This window comes from Cebidichthys violaceus, unplaced genomic scaffold, assembly GCF_023349555.1.
Source record: "Cebidichthys violaceus isolate CVI_PGR_0920_01 unplaced genomic scaffold, fCebVio1.0.p SCAF_71, whole genome shotgun sequence".
Classification (NCBI taxonomy): Eukaryota; Metazoa; Chordata; class Actinopteri; order Perciformes; family Stichaeidae; genus Cebidichthys; species Cebidichthys violaceus.
Window position 1 is genome coordinate 978,435 of NW_027176939.1, and position 19,804 is coordinate 998,238.

Genomic DNA, 19,804 nt, shown 5'->3' on the forward strand with positions numbered 1-19,804 from the left:
ATGGGCTAGGTACAGTTTTTGGGTTATTGTGAAACTTGCTTGTTTACCAGCTGACACTATTGTTAACAACATATTTGCATACATTACAATAATCATTTACATATTTCATGATTTTTTAATAGTTTGGTCCTACGTGTATGTCATCAAAACTTGTGTGAATTCTTTAGAAAACAGAGCCAAGTTCATGCAGACATGTGTGCCACATTTAGTCTCCTTGCTCATTTTTCTTGTGACCATACTGTTTGATGTAATGAATATAAGATTTGGTTCAAATCTTCCTCCAACCATTCAAAATGTTTTTGCAATAGAACTTCTCATCATACCTCCCATTATGAATCCTCTCGTTTATGGTTTTAAACTGACCATAATTCAGAACAGAACTCTAGGTGGTATTACTTGTAAAATTCAAAGATAAGGAAACTCAAAGGCATGTAGTAATGCACTGATATTATTTTTGTATATGAATTCTTGTACCTTGAAATATGAACTCTACATATATTTACATGATCTGCCTTTCGCTAATGGTCTAGGTAAATTTATAGATTTGATTATTTGTGTGCACATCCCAGATGATCCTTGTAAATTAATTGTTTGCCTTAAATATCTATTGTTTTGCATTGAAATATTGTCAGATGTTCATTTACTTGTCTGCCTCATTGCAGTTAGAAGTTAAATGAATGTAAATATAAAACCTGAAACTTGTCATTATATTTTTTAGCAGACTTCTGTCTGGAACAAAAAAAAGATGTATATGACACGAAGGCCAAAGGCAGAGGAGTAACCTGTACCTTACTTGGACTGCATGATAACATGCACAGTACATTATCTGCTTTTAGTTAATGGTTGAATGTATATTTTTATATTATTTGTGTGCTCATCTTATGATCCTTGTACAGGAGATCAATCTATTTGCCCTCAATATCTATACACTTTTCATTAAATGCATTTTGGATGGTTACTTGCCTTTTTCAAAGTTCTTCAGTGTATCATTTCATCAGTGAAACTCATGATAATAGGAACAGAGGAATAGAGGAAAAAGCATTTCTACCTTTTAAATCTAAGCTTCCTTTTCTTTGTAACATTTTAAGCTTTGTAGACTCACTTAAGGCGGTCATTTTTCAATATTGAAATTGATGTTGATATTTTAAATTTGCATTACTTATAAAAGAAGCAACACATTGTATTGTCTACATTACAAAACCCATTTATAAGCATATCACTATATTGTATCTTTTATCTAGATTATTTACTATAACTCCCATGCTTTAAAATCTTTTAACATATATTTTACATTTTCAAAAACATGTCTGGTACACGCCTTGCTTGTATTTGTGAGACCTTGTTAAATTCAACTTTCAGGGGTGTCAGAAGGTTTGTGTGACATAATTGTGGCACATTGACAACTCGATACTGCTGTCACAACATTGACAGTGACATCTTTCTCTTTATTTCTTTTACATAAAAATGCAATAATAGAAATATTTTTGTAAAAAAATGAATACATCCTTCTTTTGCTAACCACCCAACCGTAAGTAGTTTTCCAGTTCAGTATTTCTAGTTTAGTCTCTTATTTGTGGCAGAATTGAAGAAAACTAAATTGTAATTTGGAGGGGAACGACCCCTCTTCCTCGTGGTAATGGCCGGCAATGTTGGTGGACTAGGATATCATCAAGAATGTCACGAAGTGTTGCACAATATCAGCAGTTACAACACATGATATCTATACTCTCTGAATCAAATGATATGGTGTCTTCATCACCCTCAGTGGTGACATTTAGCCCAGTTTTTTAACTGGTGCAACTATAATTGCTGAGCTGTCAAGTGGAAGTGAGAAGTCTGTCCCAAGCACTTCCTTGTCAATCACCTGTGCAAGTTTTCAAGACGGAAAGCTTGGATTGGGTGAGATCCACTGTGTAGTCTGCCATATATGCTAAGAATTTATGACACAATGATCATCAAATATGACACAGTGATCAACTCAAAAAGCAAAAACTATTGACAGTAGTCTCACAGTAACCAAATGTTTGCCAAAGTTAGACTTAGGCGATGGCCTGAGAGGCATTATCTTATAGGCTTATAGGCAAAATATGTATTACGTTTGAAATACAATTTTGTTTGTCATCTTCACTTGGTGCCATCTGCATGTTTTACTTTGTCAAATTATAGATACACAATATATAGGCTAAATATATATGGAGTCAAATCCAGGACAATAGTTTTGATCATTTGAAAAAAAAAATTTAACCTGAAAGTTCAAGTTTTGGTCATGAACATTGAAAAATACAACAATGTACTCAAAATAGAAATACAGCAATGTATTCAAAATAGAAGTAAGTGAATGAAAAGATTTTTTGGGTTGAATCAAATATTTATTTGAATTTTTCACTTTCATATATATTTTGATATTTGAGGTCTTATATTTTTCAGTTTCAGATTTTATATTTTCAAATTCAAACCTTATTTTTTAGGTTTCAAATCTTTTTTTCAGTTTCAGATCTTTTTTTCAGTTTCAAATCTTTTTTTCAGTTTCAGATCTTTTTTTCAGTTTCAGACTTTTGGCCCTGATCTGGCATGGGGGGGCGTGGCATCAACTGAAAGGAGCGTGTAATCATAAGTGACTGCATAACAAAGAAAGCTGAGGACCTTACTCTGTCAAGGGAGTTCTGAACAGGACTCAATAGCAAGACCACGAGACAGAAATTGAAGTATAGAAAAGACTTTATTTTATACTCGACAGATGGCAGGATCGACGGTGTGGTTTCCCGTGGACCGACACCGGAAGGCAGGCAGGACTACTATGTGGATCCCTTGGTCCGACACAGGGTGGCAGGCAGATCGACGGTGTGGTTCTCCGTGGATCGACACCGGAAGGCAGGCAGGCGAGTAGGCATAGGGTAGAAGACGGTACCGGGTTGAAGCCGGTTCGGGAATGAAGACGGTACCGGGGATTTCGCCCATATACCCAGGTCGGATGATCGATTTGCACGTCAGGACCACTATGTACTTCCACCAGTTTCCTCTGGCGTCACCCTGCCCAGGCATAGTTCACCAGCTTTTGGGTCCTATCACAAAAACTCACGCTCCACCTCCCCGATGGTGTGGGCGAGACAGGCCAGTGGTGTGCCCAACGCCGCGGGGCAGGGATCCCACCTCACCTGGCGCGCTGGCCCTCACTTTCATTGTGCCACGGGGTTTGCTTCACCCTCTAATTCGTGGGTGCGTTAGACTCCTTGTTCCGTGTTTCAAGACGTGTCGGGTGGGTTGCCGACATCGCCGCAGACCCCTGACACCTTTTACTTGAGCCGATCCCCTCCCTGGTGACGCAGGGAGAAACGGTGCAGCGAGCACTTAGTCCACGGCCCCGGGAAGCGGCGAGGTACGGGTAGGGAGCACTGTAAAGCACCTTCGCCCCGAGCCTTTCCGAGCCAACCTAGAGCCGGTCATGGCGCACCACCACGAAGGATATGCGCCTGGCCAGCCAGCGCCAGGGAGTGGTCCAGCGAGGGGATCCTCCCACACCGAGCGGTCGTCCCTGTCATGCCGAGTTGAATCCCCCAGGCAGACGGCGCGGACCCCACCTGTTTACCTCTCACGATTTCACGCCCTCTTGAACTCTCTGTTCAAAGTTCTTTTTAACTTTCCCTTAAGGAACTTGTCAATTATCGGTCGGACCCAACTACAACTCAGCTCACCCAACCAAGGCATGAGCTGTAGCGCTTATGTTCCCAAAGGTAACAAGCCAAGGCAGCAAACCATGTAGGCAGGACGTCCATCATTGAACCAGGGTGGTAGTGGAGGCGGAGTAGAAGGAACCAGTGGGCTTTCTTAAACCGGCTTGAACTTGGAGACATGGAATATCGAGTTGATCCACATGGACCAGGGCAGCTTGAGCCTCACTGCTGCTGGTTGACGACGTCTTGGATCACATGTCACAAAGTACATTAATGAAAGTACCATAAAAAGTGTGACTTCTACTGTCATAACCAAAATGATATCACATCAATGCGGGAAATGACCACGACCTCCCATCATCGCATCACCACAGGAATAATTTACCGATACATAACCACATAGTTAGGTTTTGAGAAAACGTCAGGGTTGGGCTTGAAATAGCTATGTAAACAAAGTAAAATATGTCAACACATAGTGAACGTCACTTCACAATAACTCAACACCACTTTGACAACACTGGTCTCAGACACCGGTCTCCCGGTTGAATGTCCTGTGCCTCCTCTCCGACCTGACATAGTCTTTCTCACTGTTAATACTAAGTCACTAGCTCCGAGCCTTGTACATTCACCTGAATGCATTTCATTTGTGTGTCCACCACGAAAAAAGAATCCTAATTAACTTTCATTGCTTTCATCGTTTCCCACCACCACGTAACGTGCTGTTAAGAGATCGTGGTCATTTCACGTACTTCTGTGTGGTCAAGCTGGTCATCACAGTCAAACATGTGCGAGGTCACAAGGTCAGTCATCTCTGTTTTTCCAAAACCAAGGTTACACGTGTGTGTTTGTTTATTCATTCTCTTGACCATTTGCCAAACTGAAAAACACATTTGTTTTGGTTTGGTTACCCAGGGTGGCACTCCAGGGTAGCCAGGCATGTTTAATTGCTCTCCAGGGATAATGGAGATAATGCCCTGTTGACCATTTCCAACTTAGTTACTCTACAGTAATGTCCTTTCAAAAATAAAGCATACAGTGTTGAGTCCCATGGGCTCTCATTAGTGTTGACATCATCAAACATTGCATCAGAGGCGTTGAGTGAAACCCATTATTCATCACATCCAACGTCCTTTCAGATGTTCTGTCACTGAAGCCAGTAAACAGCGTAACTATCCCTCAAGCACTGTTTCCACACCTGGTGAAGATACACTAGGAATGTCGGGGCAGTGGTGGGCATTAAGGAGGACTGAGTACACAAACCTTTCATCCCTCATGACCTATGCGTGTGTGCGTGTGTGTGTGTGTGTGTGTAGGTCTGTGACCAGTTGTTGTACTGTATTATACAAAACATAATCAAAAGATTACATCACATAATAATTTGTTTTCTTCTGATCCATAGTAACTCAGATTGGAAGACATGGGTGTACACAAGTTATTGTTGAATACTTGTTTGTTTACAGGTCTAAGCAATTATTTGATAATCATTTCTAGAGATGAATCTTTCTAAATACAATCCTTGCACACTACTAGAGGTACATAAATAAAAACACATGGTCATGAAGTTCAAAGTACTATGCTGAAACCTCAGAGCTAGTTTGGCTCAATGAGACTTGTTTATCAGTATTTGTTTATCGGTGTTTAAAGCCTCTACGTATCAGAGATTAATGCACAACCTACTGGACTTGTGCATTTGTTTCCTCACTTATTTGCTTTACTAAAGAAATATCATTAAAAAGTAAAAAATGGGTGTGATATTGTTCTTACTGTCAACAACATAGCAAGTAGCCTGTTGTCTGTGTTAGTAAGGTCTGATATACTGTTGTCCAAAACTATTACTTAACACATCAATGACCAACATTGTCAGACTGGGGGACATGTTCCTTTATCACAATGAACATTAGTTCATTTTGGTCCAGTGATACATACGCACCGAATATGCCTTAGGTAGCTTTAAATTAAGCGATTGTAATATCATATCAGAGCCTCTGAAACCCCCTTCATGACATCAAAATAATGTGTGGCTGAGTACGTACATTTTTGTACCCACTTTTCACAGTGATTGACCGGCTGCAGACTTTTCACCTGGCCTTCCTACCCACATGTGGAGTCCATCCTCCCAAGAAAAACGACAGCATTAGTCATTTCTGTCACAGTTCAGTCATCCAGCCATCAGTAATTTTCCATTGATCCTGCCTCTGCCCCACTCAACCTGTCAGCCACGCCCACCTCGTCAGTTCACTCCACTCACCTGTGCACACAGCTGCCTCTCATCACATGCAATCAGCCCAGCATATAGTCACCAGCTCCACACTCACTCATTTGCCAGATTGTTCTTTGCCATGCGAGTCTTTCCAGCGTTCTCCTGCCTGTCTTCCCGGTACCGACCTCGCCTGTCCCTGATTCCCTGCTTCATCTGCCTCCTGGTTATTCGACCTAGCCTTCCGTCCCTGACCAAGAACTTTGCCTCTCCTCTCCTGATTCCTGTTTGCCGGTTTCTAAACCATTTGCCTGTCTGCCGGAGTCTAAGTAAAACGTTGAACTTTTTACCTCTGTCTTCTGAGTCCTTTGTACTGCAATTGGGTCCATACACCACCCGTTACAGTACAATCTGGCCAGACATGGACCCAGCAGGACCACCCTCACCACAGAATCGGTTTGAGAGGATTGAGAATGCGCTCATGCAACATCAGCAGAGACTGGAGGAGGCTGATGCATACGCCAGGCGAGCTGCAGACGCCAACGCCTTTGCAGCCCTCTCCGCCCAGTTGCAACAGCAGATGTCCACTCGCCCTCCTGCAGTTCCAGTCCCCACACCGGAACCTCCTGCTCCAGCTCTGCCACAGCCCAGGATGATCTCCGAGCCCCGAGTGGGAACCCCTGAGCGATATGATGGAAATCCTGAACTCTGCGGTTCATTCCTGACCTCCTGCTCCTTACTCTTTAGCCTGCAGCCATACACGTTCGCCACCGAGGAAGCCAGGGTGGCGTACGTAATCAGCAACCTGACCGGCAGAGCCCTCCTCTGGGGAACAGCAGAGTAGGAGAGGCGGACTCCCGCCTGTGCATCATTCCAGGCCTTCTCTGAGGAACTACGCAAGGTGTTCGGGTTGGGCGCTTCCGGATCCGATGCCGCTCCCGGTGCCACATCGCCCCTGGTCCCACATTTCAGTGGACTTTGTGACAGGCCTGCCACCATCGGATGGGAAGACGGCCATCCTTACCATTGTGGACCGTTTTTCTAAGATGGCCCACTTTGCGTCCTTGCCTAAGCTCCCGTCAGCTAAAGAGACAGCCCAGCTGCTCCTCAACCATGTCTTTCGCCTTCATGGGATTCCTGTTGACGTTGTCTCGGACAGAGGGCCCCAGTTTTCATCAGTGTTCTGGCGGGAGTTCTGCAGCCTCTTGGGAGCCACCGCCAGTCTGTCATCCGGGTACCACCCTCAATCTAATGGCCAGACTGAGAGGATGAACCAAGAAATGGAGACGGCCCTCCGGTGTATGGTGTCACAGAACCCATCCTCTTGGTCCCAGCATCTGTTGTGGGTGGAATATGCCCACAACACCCTGACCAGCTCTGCCACCGGTTTGTCTCCTTTCCAGTGTGCCTACGGTTACCAGCCTCCTCTCTTCCCAGCCCTGGAAGGGGAAGCCTCTTGCCCTTCAGTTCAAGCCTTCATCTGTCGCTGTCATCGGACCTGGGCCCGTGCTAGGGCCTCCCTCCTGAAGGCGGCAGACCGGTACTCCTCAGCAGCCAACCGTCGTCGCTCTCAAGCTCCAGAGTACCAGGTGGGCCAGAAGGTTTGGCTCTCCACCCGTGACCTTCCTCTGCGTGTGGAATCCAACAAGCTGGCTCCCAAGTATGTCGGGCCCTTCGCCATCGAGAAGGTCATCAGCCCGGTGGCAGTCCGGCTCAAGCTCCCTCGGTCTATGCGGGTGCACCCGACATTCCATGTGTCCAAGGTCAAGCCGGTCAGCGAGAGCCCGCTGGTGCCTGCTGCTCCACCCCCACCCCCCCCTCGCCTCATTGAAGGGGGACTCATCTATGCTGTGCACCGCATCATCCGCTCTCGCCGACGTGGAAGGGGCTGCCAGTACCTCGTCGACTGGGAGGGCTACGGTCCGGAGGAAAGATCCTGGGTTCCTGCTCGACACATTGTGGACCGGGGTCTCATCCGAGACTTTCACCAGCAACATCCGGACCAGCCCTCCCTCAGCAACATCGGCAGGGGCCGTCGCCATAGGACACCTGCTGCTGGCCCTTCCACTGCCCCGGACCAGTGGGAGGACTCCCTGTCTGAGGAGGAGGCAGTGGACCCGCCGGCGAACTCGCCTTCCTCACAGCCTGAGGATGGGGAGTTCTCGGGTTCTCTCGAGTTTTAGCCCGCCTTCCAATTCCCCCTCCTCCCACCCTGGTTCCTTGGACTTGTTTTGGGGACGTCAGGGGCCGTCCCTTGAAGGGGGCGGTTCAGTCATCCAGCCATCAGTAATTTTCCATTGATCCTGCCTCTGCCCCACTCAACCTGTCAGCCACGCCCACCTCATCAGTTCACTCCACTCACCTGTGCACACAGCTGCCTCTCATCACATGCAATCAGCCCAGCATATAGTCACCAGCTCCACACTCACTCCTTTGCCAGATTGTTCTTTGCCATGCGAGTCTTTCCAGCGTTCTCCTGCCTGTCTTCCCGGTACCGACCTCGCCTGTCCCTGATTTCCTGGTTATTCGACCTAGCCTTCCGTCCCTGACCAAGAACTTTGCCTCTCCTCTCCTGATTCCTGTTTGCCGGTTTCTAAACCGTTTGCCTGTCTGCTGGAGTCTAAGTAAAACGTTGAACTTTTTACCTCTGTCTTCTGAGTCCTTTGTACTGCAATTGGGTCCATACACCACCCGTTACAATTTCAGCGTAGTTCATTTTCGAAGTTCTGTGAGGTGTTGTATAAACCTGGTCTCAACTCATCAAATACCAGCGGTTGGTCAGTGCCCCTTGACGTCTGATACAATAAACACAGCCGTGTCATTACTGGACTGTCAGAGCACCTGGCCTAGTATAATGAGCGAGATAGTGCCCACAGGGCGAGTGGGAGGGGCGGTGTATGGGTCAAACACAGCACATTCATCCAGGAGACCAGTGTTCTTGTCCCGTGTGAAACTAAATGTAAACATTTTGTCACTGCTTCTTGTCATTTGTCTTGTGAGTCGTTAATGTCGCTATACGTGACTCAAGTGAGTAGCTAGTATGTGACTCGTTTGTCACTCGGTAAACACATGAGTTGCGAGTCAGTCAAGTTGACGTCAACCACGCTCTTTTCCTAAAAAAATAACTGATTTTGTTGCCTAAACCTAACTTCCTGTGAAGATGGGGTGAAAAGTGACACACTGTCCCTGCCACGTCCAAAACTGATGCTAGAGGGTAACCTAAAGTGTCACAGTCTGGAGCTCAGGGCCACTGACTAAATGTCAGTATTTGACGAGTTGGGAGTGAGACTGGGTTGGTTGTAGCATCAGGTAGACAGCAAACCAAACTCCCTTCATGAATATGTGAGTCAGGATATAACGTTATGGTCTCGAATCTTCAATGAAGTGCATGTAGTCATGAAAAGTGAGTGAAATGAAAGAATAAAAACACATTACAGCCTCTAGTACAGCCAAGCTAGCAGTTTTGTAAGGCTGAACTTCATGGGCAAAGCGATGGTTTGAGCTAAATGCTAACTTCACCGTGCTAATATGCTCACAATGACAATGCTAACATGCTGATGTTAAGCAGGTATAAGGTTACCATGTTCATCATATCAGCACAAATTAAAGCTAAGGCTGGTGGAAATGTCACTACGACATGGGAAGTCTTCTGGTGTCTTTATAACCAAATGAAAGTCCGTTATGACCAAAGACTGTATGTAAGAAGTGGACATAGTCGTTATGACATCACCCATTGAGAGACTTCAAAATAATAGCACTATTCATTTTGGTACTGAATTTAATAATTTGTAAATAACAAGTGCAACTTAAATTCATTCTCAAGTGAATGAGTTATAAAAGTGATTTAGAGAGAAAATTTATAACGGCAACAATTACAGATGGTGTGTTTGTGTGTGTGTGTTTCATAACTGGTTACAAGCGTTCACTAAGGCCTGTCATGATAGTGTGTAGTTATATACCTTATGCCACATTACACCACACTTGGAATTTATAGTTTTAATCCAAAATGTGGTCTTTGAAGTGACTTGTTCTGACAATGTGTTTTTCATAAAACTAAAAATTGTAGCTGATGCAATAGATCATTGTTCTTTTAAATCTTAACCTGCAGAACTCAATGGGAAAACCGGTTGTCAGTATGTATATCAACATTGGCCAGATATTGTCATTAATCATTTGTTTTTGTATGTACGCTAAGAGTTATTCATCTTTATCATGATCAGCAAACGTTTTTGCATCTCCACCATTGAATCCCCATGCCATTACCAAGTGAGTATCAATAATTGGTTGATGTGTTTTGCATACATATCAACATAGATTCCCCATTGAGTGATGACTGCAGTGACATATTCCTGTGTTACAAGATATACAGGCTCTCAGCTGCTCCTGTGAAGCCACAGCGGGAATACCTGCCGTGCCACACAGACGACACACAGTCAGCATGAACAACTTTTAGGAGTTGGTCATTTGCTTCGGAGTTGGATTTATACAGTAAATATAACTGTGACTCTAGCCATTCTTATTTAACGTACTTACTTTTTTCTTGTTGATTGTGACTACATGTTTCTTGCTATTTTTAACTCTGTTATCTGGTTTGATTCAGTGCTTTCCAAATAGGTGTCACTGCCTCAGTTAATGTCAAAACCAACTCTTAACTAATCAGGTAACAAGGTGTTTCAGCTGCATTGTCGACAGGATCCAGCTGTAGAATTCTTTATTCATCACACGATCTCTGCTACTGTCTATGGACTAAATGGAAAACAGTACTTTTCCACCGTATTTTAACCTCACCATGTTTGTGAACCTAGGCAATTACCGCTACCTGGCATTTGTGCTGTGTCTCCTGTTGTACGCTTTTATTATCTTAGCTAATCTTGTCATAATAGTGTTGATATCACGAGAGAAAACTTTACATGAGCCCATGTATATTTTTATCATGTGTCTTTCTATTAACTCTCTGTATGGCTCTGCTGGCTTCTTCTTCAGATTTCTGAGAGACCTTCTGTCTGATACTCATTTGATCCCACGCTCAGCTTGTTTTGCTCAGATCTATGTCATTTACACCTATGCATCTTACGAGCTCACGCTGTTGGGCATTATGGCCTATGATCGTTACGTTGCTATATGTCAACCTTTAAATTACCACAACAAAATAACATCCAAGATGGTCTCCAAGTTGGTTGCCTTTGCATGGATTTATCCAGGCTTTTCTGTTGCAGCCTGTGTTTATCTGGCCTCCAGACTTCCATTGTGTGGCAATAAGATACCGAAGGTTTTCTGTGCCAACTGGCCAGTTGTAAAATTGTCATGCGCCAGTACTGTGATTAATAACCTTGTCGGCATGCTTGTGTCCACAAGCACCGTCTTTCTGCCCCTGGCTTTTGTCATGTATACATATATACGAATAATTCTCATTTGTAGGAAACGCTCTTCAGAGTTTAAGAGCAAAGTCATACAAAACTGTCTGCCACACATTGTTACATTCGTCAATTACTCCGTTACTGTGTTTTGTGATGTTGCTCTCAGCAGAATTGATCTTGAAGCGCTGAATCCATTTCTAGCAATAATTCTATCACTTGAGTTCGTTGTGATTCCTCCCATTGTGAATCCTCTTGTGTATGGCCTGAAGCTACCAGAAATTAGAAAATGTTTGTTAAATATGTTGTCATGCTCAGAACCTGAGAGAACAAACCACAAAAGATAAGAGTAGCGTGTGCCGTTTCTATAAGTAAGTGGTCTGATCTAGACTGAGGTCTTTCATCATCAATTTCAAACCTGCTGCAACAATGATGTGTTTCATAGTAAATTACTTTGTTTTAAATCAATGTGTAGAGATCTGTTTGTATTGTTTTATGTTGATTAATAAAAAAGCATAATCACTTCCAGTGTATTCAGTGTTGTATTTAAATCAAATATAGATACTTTTCAGGCACTCTTGATTGACAGACAAAGTTTGTGATGAAAAGTGGTCTTATTGTATGACATAATAGTGTCACGGGGAAAAATGGCATTGTGGATTTTGAAAAAAAAACATGATCTACATTACATATAAGGTGACCTGTAAATAAAGCCGCTTATTATGAATAGATACAGGATGAAATAACATTAAAAAATAATGAGCTTTGAGAGTTTTAGATTTTCTAACAAGTTAATGCTTATATTACATTTCTTGTATGTATTCATCATTTTTTTCAGAAGCTATTTTCAATTTTTTTTAACACTTTGGGTCTTGAAAATATTTTCTCCCATCAGTTTTGCATGGGTAAACTGCCACTTTGCATGCAAGTAATACTTTGAAGGGATAGGGGAACAAAAAAAAGTGTAAATAACTGAAAAAAACTGCCATGTACACTTTTTATTATGTTATTCTGCTGCTGTAAACCTCTGAAATGTAGTGGGGTACGTATCATAAATCTGTTAAATTATACAAAAATATGTCAACAAGTTGAAGACGCTGGAACAATTAAACTTTAAATTAGTTTCAAGTTAATTTATTCAATAATTTTGCCTTTTGGACTGTGAGTTGGGTCCAACACGCGACGCCAAGATCTCCCTTTGGATATCGGGGTAATTGCAATGGTATTTTTTATTTTTTAAACAATCTATTCATGGAGAAAAAAAAGAAACAGCAAATGTATCCATAATGAAAATCATCAGTAGTTGCTGTCCTATATGAGCTAATAGCTCTACCTCAACAAATAAAACAGTAACATCCTGATTTTACAGTCAATCAAGATTTATAATAATCTAATGATATAGCATAATGTAACAGTTACAGGGGACACTCTGTATTAATCATTAGTTTGAACTGGCGAACATATAAGTTGCCAGTAAGTATGAGTTGGAATCTGGTAGACAGTGCAGGCAGAGCAGTTGCATGGACCAAGAGGTTGGGACAGGCCCTCCAACAATGTGTTGAAAGAAGAACAGGCTCTTGCGAGCAATTCAGGTTGAAGGATAAGTGGCCAGGGAAATGAAGAATGGAGGGCTGGACAGGGTTGAAGATTGATCAGAATGATGGTCTGCATAGGGGCAGGGCAGGACCCTAATTTAGATACGGCAACAGCAAGCTACAAAAAAATTTTGGACATTTTATCTGTCCAAGTGCCTCGCTCTTGCAATAGATTGCATATGAGATACTGTCAGGTTTCACAAAATGACAGACAATAACCCAATAGCACGACACAGAAAACAGTTCAGGTGTAAAAACAGGGTTTAATAACCAGCAGAGGTCAAACCAGGTAGTAACCCGCGTAGCAAACAAATTCAGTGGGAGCAGGCAAAAGGGAAGGTCCAAAGTCCAAAAAGGCAGGTCATTACACGAACGATCAGAATCAGAATGACAGGTTGCTGGATAGCTAGGGAAACACACTAGACAATCTGGCAAAGAACTGAGGGAAATGGACCGGTACATATGCACTGAGGGGCTGATTGCTGATGAGGAGCAGGTGAGTATGGAGGTGGGGCAGGCCAGGTGAAATGAAATCAGCAATTAGTGCAGAGCAGGAGGGAGTGGCAGATTCTGAAATGACATGAGAGTTAGTGTGGCAAAACAGGAGACAGACAAATGAAAAACTAAAGCCTGGCTGAAGTTGTGAAAGATACATACAGTGGAGGAAATAAGTATTTGATCCCTTGTCGATTTTGTAAGTTTGCCCACTTACAAAGAAATGAACGGTCTATAATTTTAATGGTAGATTTATTATAACAGTGAGAGACAGAATATCAAAAAAAAGAAATCCAGAAAATCACATCATATAAAAGTTAAAAATGTATTTGCATTTGATTGTGTGAAATAAGTATTTGATCCCCTAGCAAAACATGACTCAGTACTTGGTGGAGAGACCATTGTTGGCAAGCAAAGAGGTCAGATGTTTCTTGTAGTTGGTCACCGGGGTTGTGCACATCTCAGGAGAGATTTTGGTCCACTCCTCTTTGCAGATTCTCTCCAAATTCTTAAGGTTTCAATAGTGTCACTATTTCACACAATCAAATGCAAATCAATTTATAACTTTTATATGATGTGATTTTCTGGATTTGTTTTTATATTCTGTCTCTCACTGTTATAATAAATCTACCATTAAAATTATAGACCGTTCATTTCTTTGTAAGTGGGCAAACTTACAAAATCGGCAAGGGATCAAATACTTATTTCCTCCACTGTATGTATACATGGTCGAAGCTACTGCGAATATGCGCATGTTCTTTCTCTGACTTCCAATCGAAACAGCTGTTTTCATATAAATGTTTAAACCTTTGGAACCTGCCATTCGAACTTCATATGAACTTTATTAATTATTAATATTTTAATGACACAAATTTCATGTATTTTATGCATTGCTCATACAGTCGATTGCAGCACACTGAAACAAGGAGGAAACCTTTTTCTAAACATTGATTGGCTGGTTTGAATTCCCAGCTCATGTGTGACCGCAGTAAGACAAGATATTACTAACAGTAAGATGAGGGAGCAAACACTGTATTAAGGATGGATGTACATAACACAGGAAAAAAAGCAATTTTCTATCCATGATGCATAATTTTTCTCATGTAAGGTTTTTTCTTTCAGGTTTGAATGACACAATGAACTACAGAGTTGTTCTCTTCTCTCTCACTTTACTGTGTTACTGTTTCGTTGTGCTGGTAAATGTTGCTCTTATTGTGACCATCATCTTGGATAAGAACATGCATGAACCAATGTATATTCTATTGTGCACTTTCTGCATGAATGGACTTTATGGGGCAACAGGTTTCTACCCCAAGATTCTGTGGGATCTGCTGTCTCCCGTTCATGTGATCTCTTATTATGGATGTCTTGTTCAGGCCTCAGTGATGTACTTATTTGCCTGCAGTGATCTGTCTATTCTTGCAGTCATGGCATATGACAGATATGTGGCTATATGTCGACCCCTGGAGTATCACTCTATCATGTCAAAGTCAAGACTCTTACTGTTAGTGTGTTTCTCCTGGTTAACACCTTTTTGCATTGTAGGCACAAATATTATCCTCACATCTAGATTAAAGCTATGCAGCCCATATATTGACAGACTTTTTTGTGTGAATTGGGTTATTGTGAAACTTGCTTGTTTCCCCGCTGACACTATTGTTAACAACATAGTTGCATATGTTACAATAATCATTTACACATTTCATGGTTTTTTCATATTTTGTTCCTACGTGTATGTCATCAAAACTTGTGTGAATTCTTTAGAAAACAGAGCCAAGTTCATGCAGACATGTGTGCCACATTTAACCTCCTTGCTCATTTTTCTTGTGACCATACTGTTTGATATCATGCATATAAGATACGGGTCAACAGACTTACCTCAAGCACTTGACAACTTTATTGCAATAGAATATCTTGTCATACCTCCAATTATAAATCCTCTCATTTATGGTTTTAAATTGACTAAAATTCGGAACAGAATTTTATGTGTTATTACTTTTAAAATTAAACTACTTCGAGGGTAAGGAAATTGATAAGGCCTACAATAATGTATTATTTATATATAAATTATTGTACGTTGTGACGTTATCCACTTTCAGCTAGTGGGTTCGGTTAATGTACAGTACATACACTTTTTTCCCCGACATGACATGACCTGTGAATTCTATAGAAAACAGTGCAACGTTCATGCAAACATGTGTGTCAAATATAACCTCCTTACTTACCTTTTTTTTGACAATAGTTATTGATGTCATTAATATGGTCATTTTCGCTCAAAGATTTTCCTGAAACCTTTCAAAATGTTGTTGCAATATAACTTCTTGTCATTCGAATCCTCTCATATATGGTTTCAATATGACCAATATGTGAAACAGATTTCTATTTTTACTTTAAAAAAACATTAGGATTTATCTAAACTAAATATGAATTAAACATGCACTGCTTAACTGGCTGTTGCCTGCATGTTTTTTTGGAATTAAATGTAATATTATTAGACTGCAGGTTTTCCACAGATATTAGCTCAGTATTTCTTGAAAGATGTCCTTTCTAATGAAAATTTGCATTTTATTACATTGGATTGCATTTACATGGATAGAATGTTCTTATTTCTCATTATTTAGGGTGCTGAATCTTATTCCTCTTTTTATCGAGTAGTAGTTTTAAAATGATGATGACAACATGAAAATACAGTAAAATATGACTTTCTATATGTATTATCTTTTGTTTATCTACTTTAATCTTAGTCAGCCAAGTCTAGTCAATTATTCAGTGCTTCATATTGAAAATTAAGAAAATGTTTCTATATTAATTCACAATATCCAGTGGCCACTACACTGTTTTTCTTTTTGTATGTAGGAATAAAATATATAGAATAAAGTCTGAAACATATATGATTTGTTATCATTGACCTGCTTGTGATTTAACATTCACAACTGAAACAAAGAAATAAAAGACAAAATGAGGCAAATATTTCAAAAAGCTTGTCAGAACTTTTAAACAACAGATGAGCACTGAACCGGTCTAGCTAAGACCCAGATTAACAGGGAATGTCATTGAATGAATTTTTTTTTAATATAACAGGTAACTACATCAGTGCCTAATTATCTGTTGAACTACTAGACCCAATCATGACCAAGATGTGAATAATTCTGCTTCTGCCTGCCATGATTGTGGCTCTAACTTGTTGGTCATCTCTTCTTGTCCACAAAGGAAGTTGTTAAAGGGTGACTTTTCCACACCTCATGTGTCACCTCATATGCATATTCACATTATCTGCTTTCAGCTGATGCTCTGTACGGTGATTGTTTTTGTTCAACATGTCCAAGAGACAGAATCATATGAACGGACAAGGCGTCAACCACAACGCTGCCGTACACATGTTCTTGACAATGCCATGCTGCGTGTAGTGAGAGAGGTTCACAGTAGAAGGTTCTCTTCCCATCTACCTATTAGATTGGGAGATGTACTCCAAAAAATATCCCACCAGGCATTTCATGGATGGGGCTTTACTAGCCACACCATCCCCAAAGCACGCAAACAGCTGTTCAGTGCATCTGATGAGGGCTGTGTTTTCAACATAACATGCCATCCAATACTTGAACTGGGCAAATTGTTTGATCATTACACACGTTGTCTTATTCTGTGTTCACTTGTTACATGATGGTGCATGTATCCCCTTTTTTTTCAAGAATACCAACAGATCTGATGTAAAAGAAAATGTAGCTGTCAAATTATCATAAATTGTCACTTACTGAAAAATATTGCAAACTTTACTGTAACATGCAAACGTTTTCTACTGTTACAATTACATATTATCCAATAAACCATGTCAAACAAAACAAACACTATCTGCAATTACTTTCTAAATATTACAACTGATATGGTCTGTTTCACTGTCAGCAAGGGCATCATTGCATGTGAGGTATACTTTTCCAATTAACGATAAAGCTATTTAGACATAAAAGTAGCAGTAGATGAAACTTAAAATGCACTCTCAGATGTGTTGAGAGTGGTGTATAAATTAATTTAATTTCTCTCCATAATTAATTAAAAAGAGAGAGAGAGAGAGAGAGAGCTGTGTGGTTAAGTCTTGGCTGTACCCAGTTCTGTTGCACACAACCTGGATTGGCTGGGCCCAGCCTACTTCTCTACTGTGGCAGTGTAGATTATAACAAAGTAGGTGGGCTGTGGTAAATTAACTTTTATTGTGTCTGGATCAGTTTGGTTTGGTCAATGTGTTGTGGCAGGGAGTGAATCCACCGGGCTCCACCTGCTGTTTTATTAGAGGCAAAACATTTAGGAAGCTACAACAGATATATTATTGTGAGGGGTAATTGGAAACAAAGTAAATTAAAGACCTGTCTGTCCACTTAATGATCTTAATCGTGTTTGGACAAAGCACTGTCAAAATATGATCAGACAAAGCCAGAAATGCTTTGTTTCATATAATGTATAAGAATAGATCTCGTCACATTTTTAAATATAGAGTATATCCCTTACTTTAATCCAAGTAAAAATGTTGTTAGCACAGTACCACTAAATACCCCAATGTTACTACTGAACTATCAGGAAAAGGAAAGTGGAATGAGATTTTAAACATTCATCTCTTCAGTGTTCTGCAGGCAACATACAGTTGTGACAGAATGGAGGTTTAACCAGCTAAGATTCAGTAGAGCAACTGGGCTTAAGTCTCTGTTGTCCTCCCAAATCGACGGGTACTAGGACAGCTGTGGACGCTACGGATGCGTAGTAGTTCTACTAATACTGTCCATTCGGAGCACAAGTTAAACACATGTGCAGTAGATTGCTATGCTACCACTTGTAGCGTAGTGACCGCACGGACAAATCCAGACAAGTACAGTACGTGGCTATGCATACACCTTCTCATGACGAAATCTACGTTATGTGGACCCTTACGGACACATATGGACATGTAAAGTTAACTATTGCTTGAGCTTCACCACCTTAGTCCTCACTTTCGGGTTCCAACTCTAAGGAGTACTTGACAGCTTCAGGGAACAGTCCTTCATCAGGAATGCCAAGCCTCACTCCAGGGTTGTCTTTTGGAGTCTGCAAAAGTGCACGCAGGCCAACGGTGTAGCAAGTGCAGCCGCCGCATGCAGCATGCCAAGACAAGCACTAAGGGATCTATTAGGAGAACATTTTTCTTCTTCTCTGGAACCATTTCACTTCGCAAGTTAATGTGCTAAACAAGCAAGTCATTAGCAAGGCCAATGCTCATGTGAGGAAATAGCACATCTGATAACAAAGCTATTAAAGGTTATTATAGTTTAATTTATATTTTTATTTAGTTTTGACTTTTTGTTTTCCATCTCAGTTTAGTTTTAATTAGTTTTCAAAGCAGGTTTGATAGTTTAGTTTTTATTTTTTGAAAATGCTTAATTTAAGTTTATTTTTTATTAGTTTTAGCCTTTACAGCGGAATGCAACAGACCAAGTAAATCTGCGTTTTCTGACAAACAGCATCCGATTTACATGACTTTTACACTATGTGGTTTGCACTTGATATAGAGCAACATAACGCATGTTTGGCTGTGTTCTGTAGCGCCACACAGAGGATACAGAAAGCGGTGGAGTCCAGTGACGTGCGGTGAGGTTCGTGGCTGGTGAGGCACTGACACTACATAAGTCAGATTTACAAATATATGAACCCAATAGAGTAGCTCAAATCACCATTAAATTGGCAGCTTGCACATTGACTACTGGTTGTTCTTCATATTTCACATCAGCATTCTTTACACACACACACAGGTAAGGTACATATTTGATTCCACCGGGAGCGTTTCAGAAGCGGAGCGCTCGCGGGCACCACCTGCGAAAATTGTGAGATTCCGCAATAATCTGCGTAACAACCCTAGATGTATAAAGAGAACAACAAACACATAAGAGGTTACTTTACCTGTCCGACGTTGAACTGATGTTGGTTTGTTCATATTTCCTTGTTTTTTGAGACATTTCTAAGCTTAGATATATAATCTTACATGTTTGTGGTCAAAGCAAAATATAAGAAGAAGAAAAGAAGTGTAGAAGAAGAGCAACGAAAGAACAAGCATGAACCCGACCCGTGGGCTCTCGGTCGCCCCCTTCAGTGAGGCTGAGGTAGTGTTTGCCCCTCTGTGCTTTTTCACTGCGGTTTAATGTCAGATCAGCAACACTAAATAAGTTCTACACAGACGTGAAATACATTACCTATTCAAAGTAAAGAAAGGACATATAATAAAAGTGTCTACAGATATTACAGTGGTGACAAACAATGAGAAAGCAAAAGGCATGCGCTCAACCCAGTTTGTGAGGAATTCACAATATGAGGTGAGGCACAGCTTGTTTGAAGAGGACATGCGCAAATTCAGCGATTTTGATTACAAAAATGCTTGAAATGATTGGAATCATACAGAAATTACATTTATAGTGCAGATCAGTAGAGAAATATTAATATTTATTTTAGCATTATTTGTTTTTTGCTTTTCATAAC

The 19,804-nt window shown here is 41.1% G+C and overlaps 3 protein-coding genes across 3 annotated transcripts in view; 2 read left to right on the forward strand and 1 right to left on the reverse strand.

Annotated features, from left to right (window-relative positions):
* Window positions 1-19,804, reverse strand: part of zgc:162780 (uncharacterized protein LOC555377 homolog) — an 84,643-nt gene that overhangs the window by 23,209 nt on the left and 41,630 nt on the right. The window lies entirely within an intron of this gene.
* On the forward strand, window positions 10,619-11,569 carry LOC137891882 (olfactory receptor 6N2-like). Its single transcript, XM_068736686.1, has one exon. It carries the CDS (start codon window positions 10,619-10,621, stop codon window positions 11,567-11,569), a length of 951 nt encoding a protein of 316 aa, XP_068592787.1.
* On the forward strand, window positions 14,398-16,355 carry LOC137891862 (olfactory receptor 2K2-like). The gene is made up of 2 exons (XM_068736664.1): window positions 14,398-15,268; window positions 16,248-16,355. The coding sequence occupies exons 1-2, from the start codon at window positions 14,398-14,400 to the stop codon at window positions 16,307-16,309; spliced, it is 933 nt and encodes a 310-aa protein (XP_068592765.1). The 3' UTR covers window positions 16,310-16,355.

Coding starts and splice junctions, on each gene's coding strand:
- LOC137891862 (XM_068736664.1), top strand. CDS start 14,398: ATGCATAATTTTTCTCATGTAAGGTTTTTTCTTTCAGGTTTGAATGAC. Junction 15,269..16,247: donor TCCTCTCATTTATGGTTTTA/AATTGACTAAAA, acceptor ACATTCACAACT/GAAACAAAGAAATAAAAGAC.
- LOC137891882 (XM_068736686.1), top strand. CDS start 10,619: ATGGAAAACAGTACTTTTCCACCGTATTTTAACCTCACCATGTTTGTG.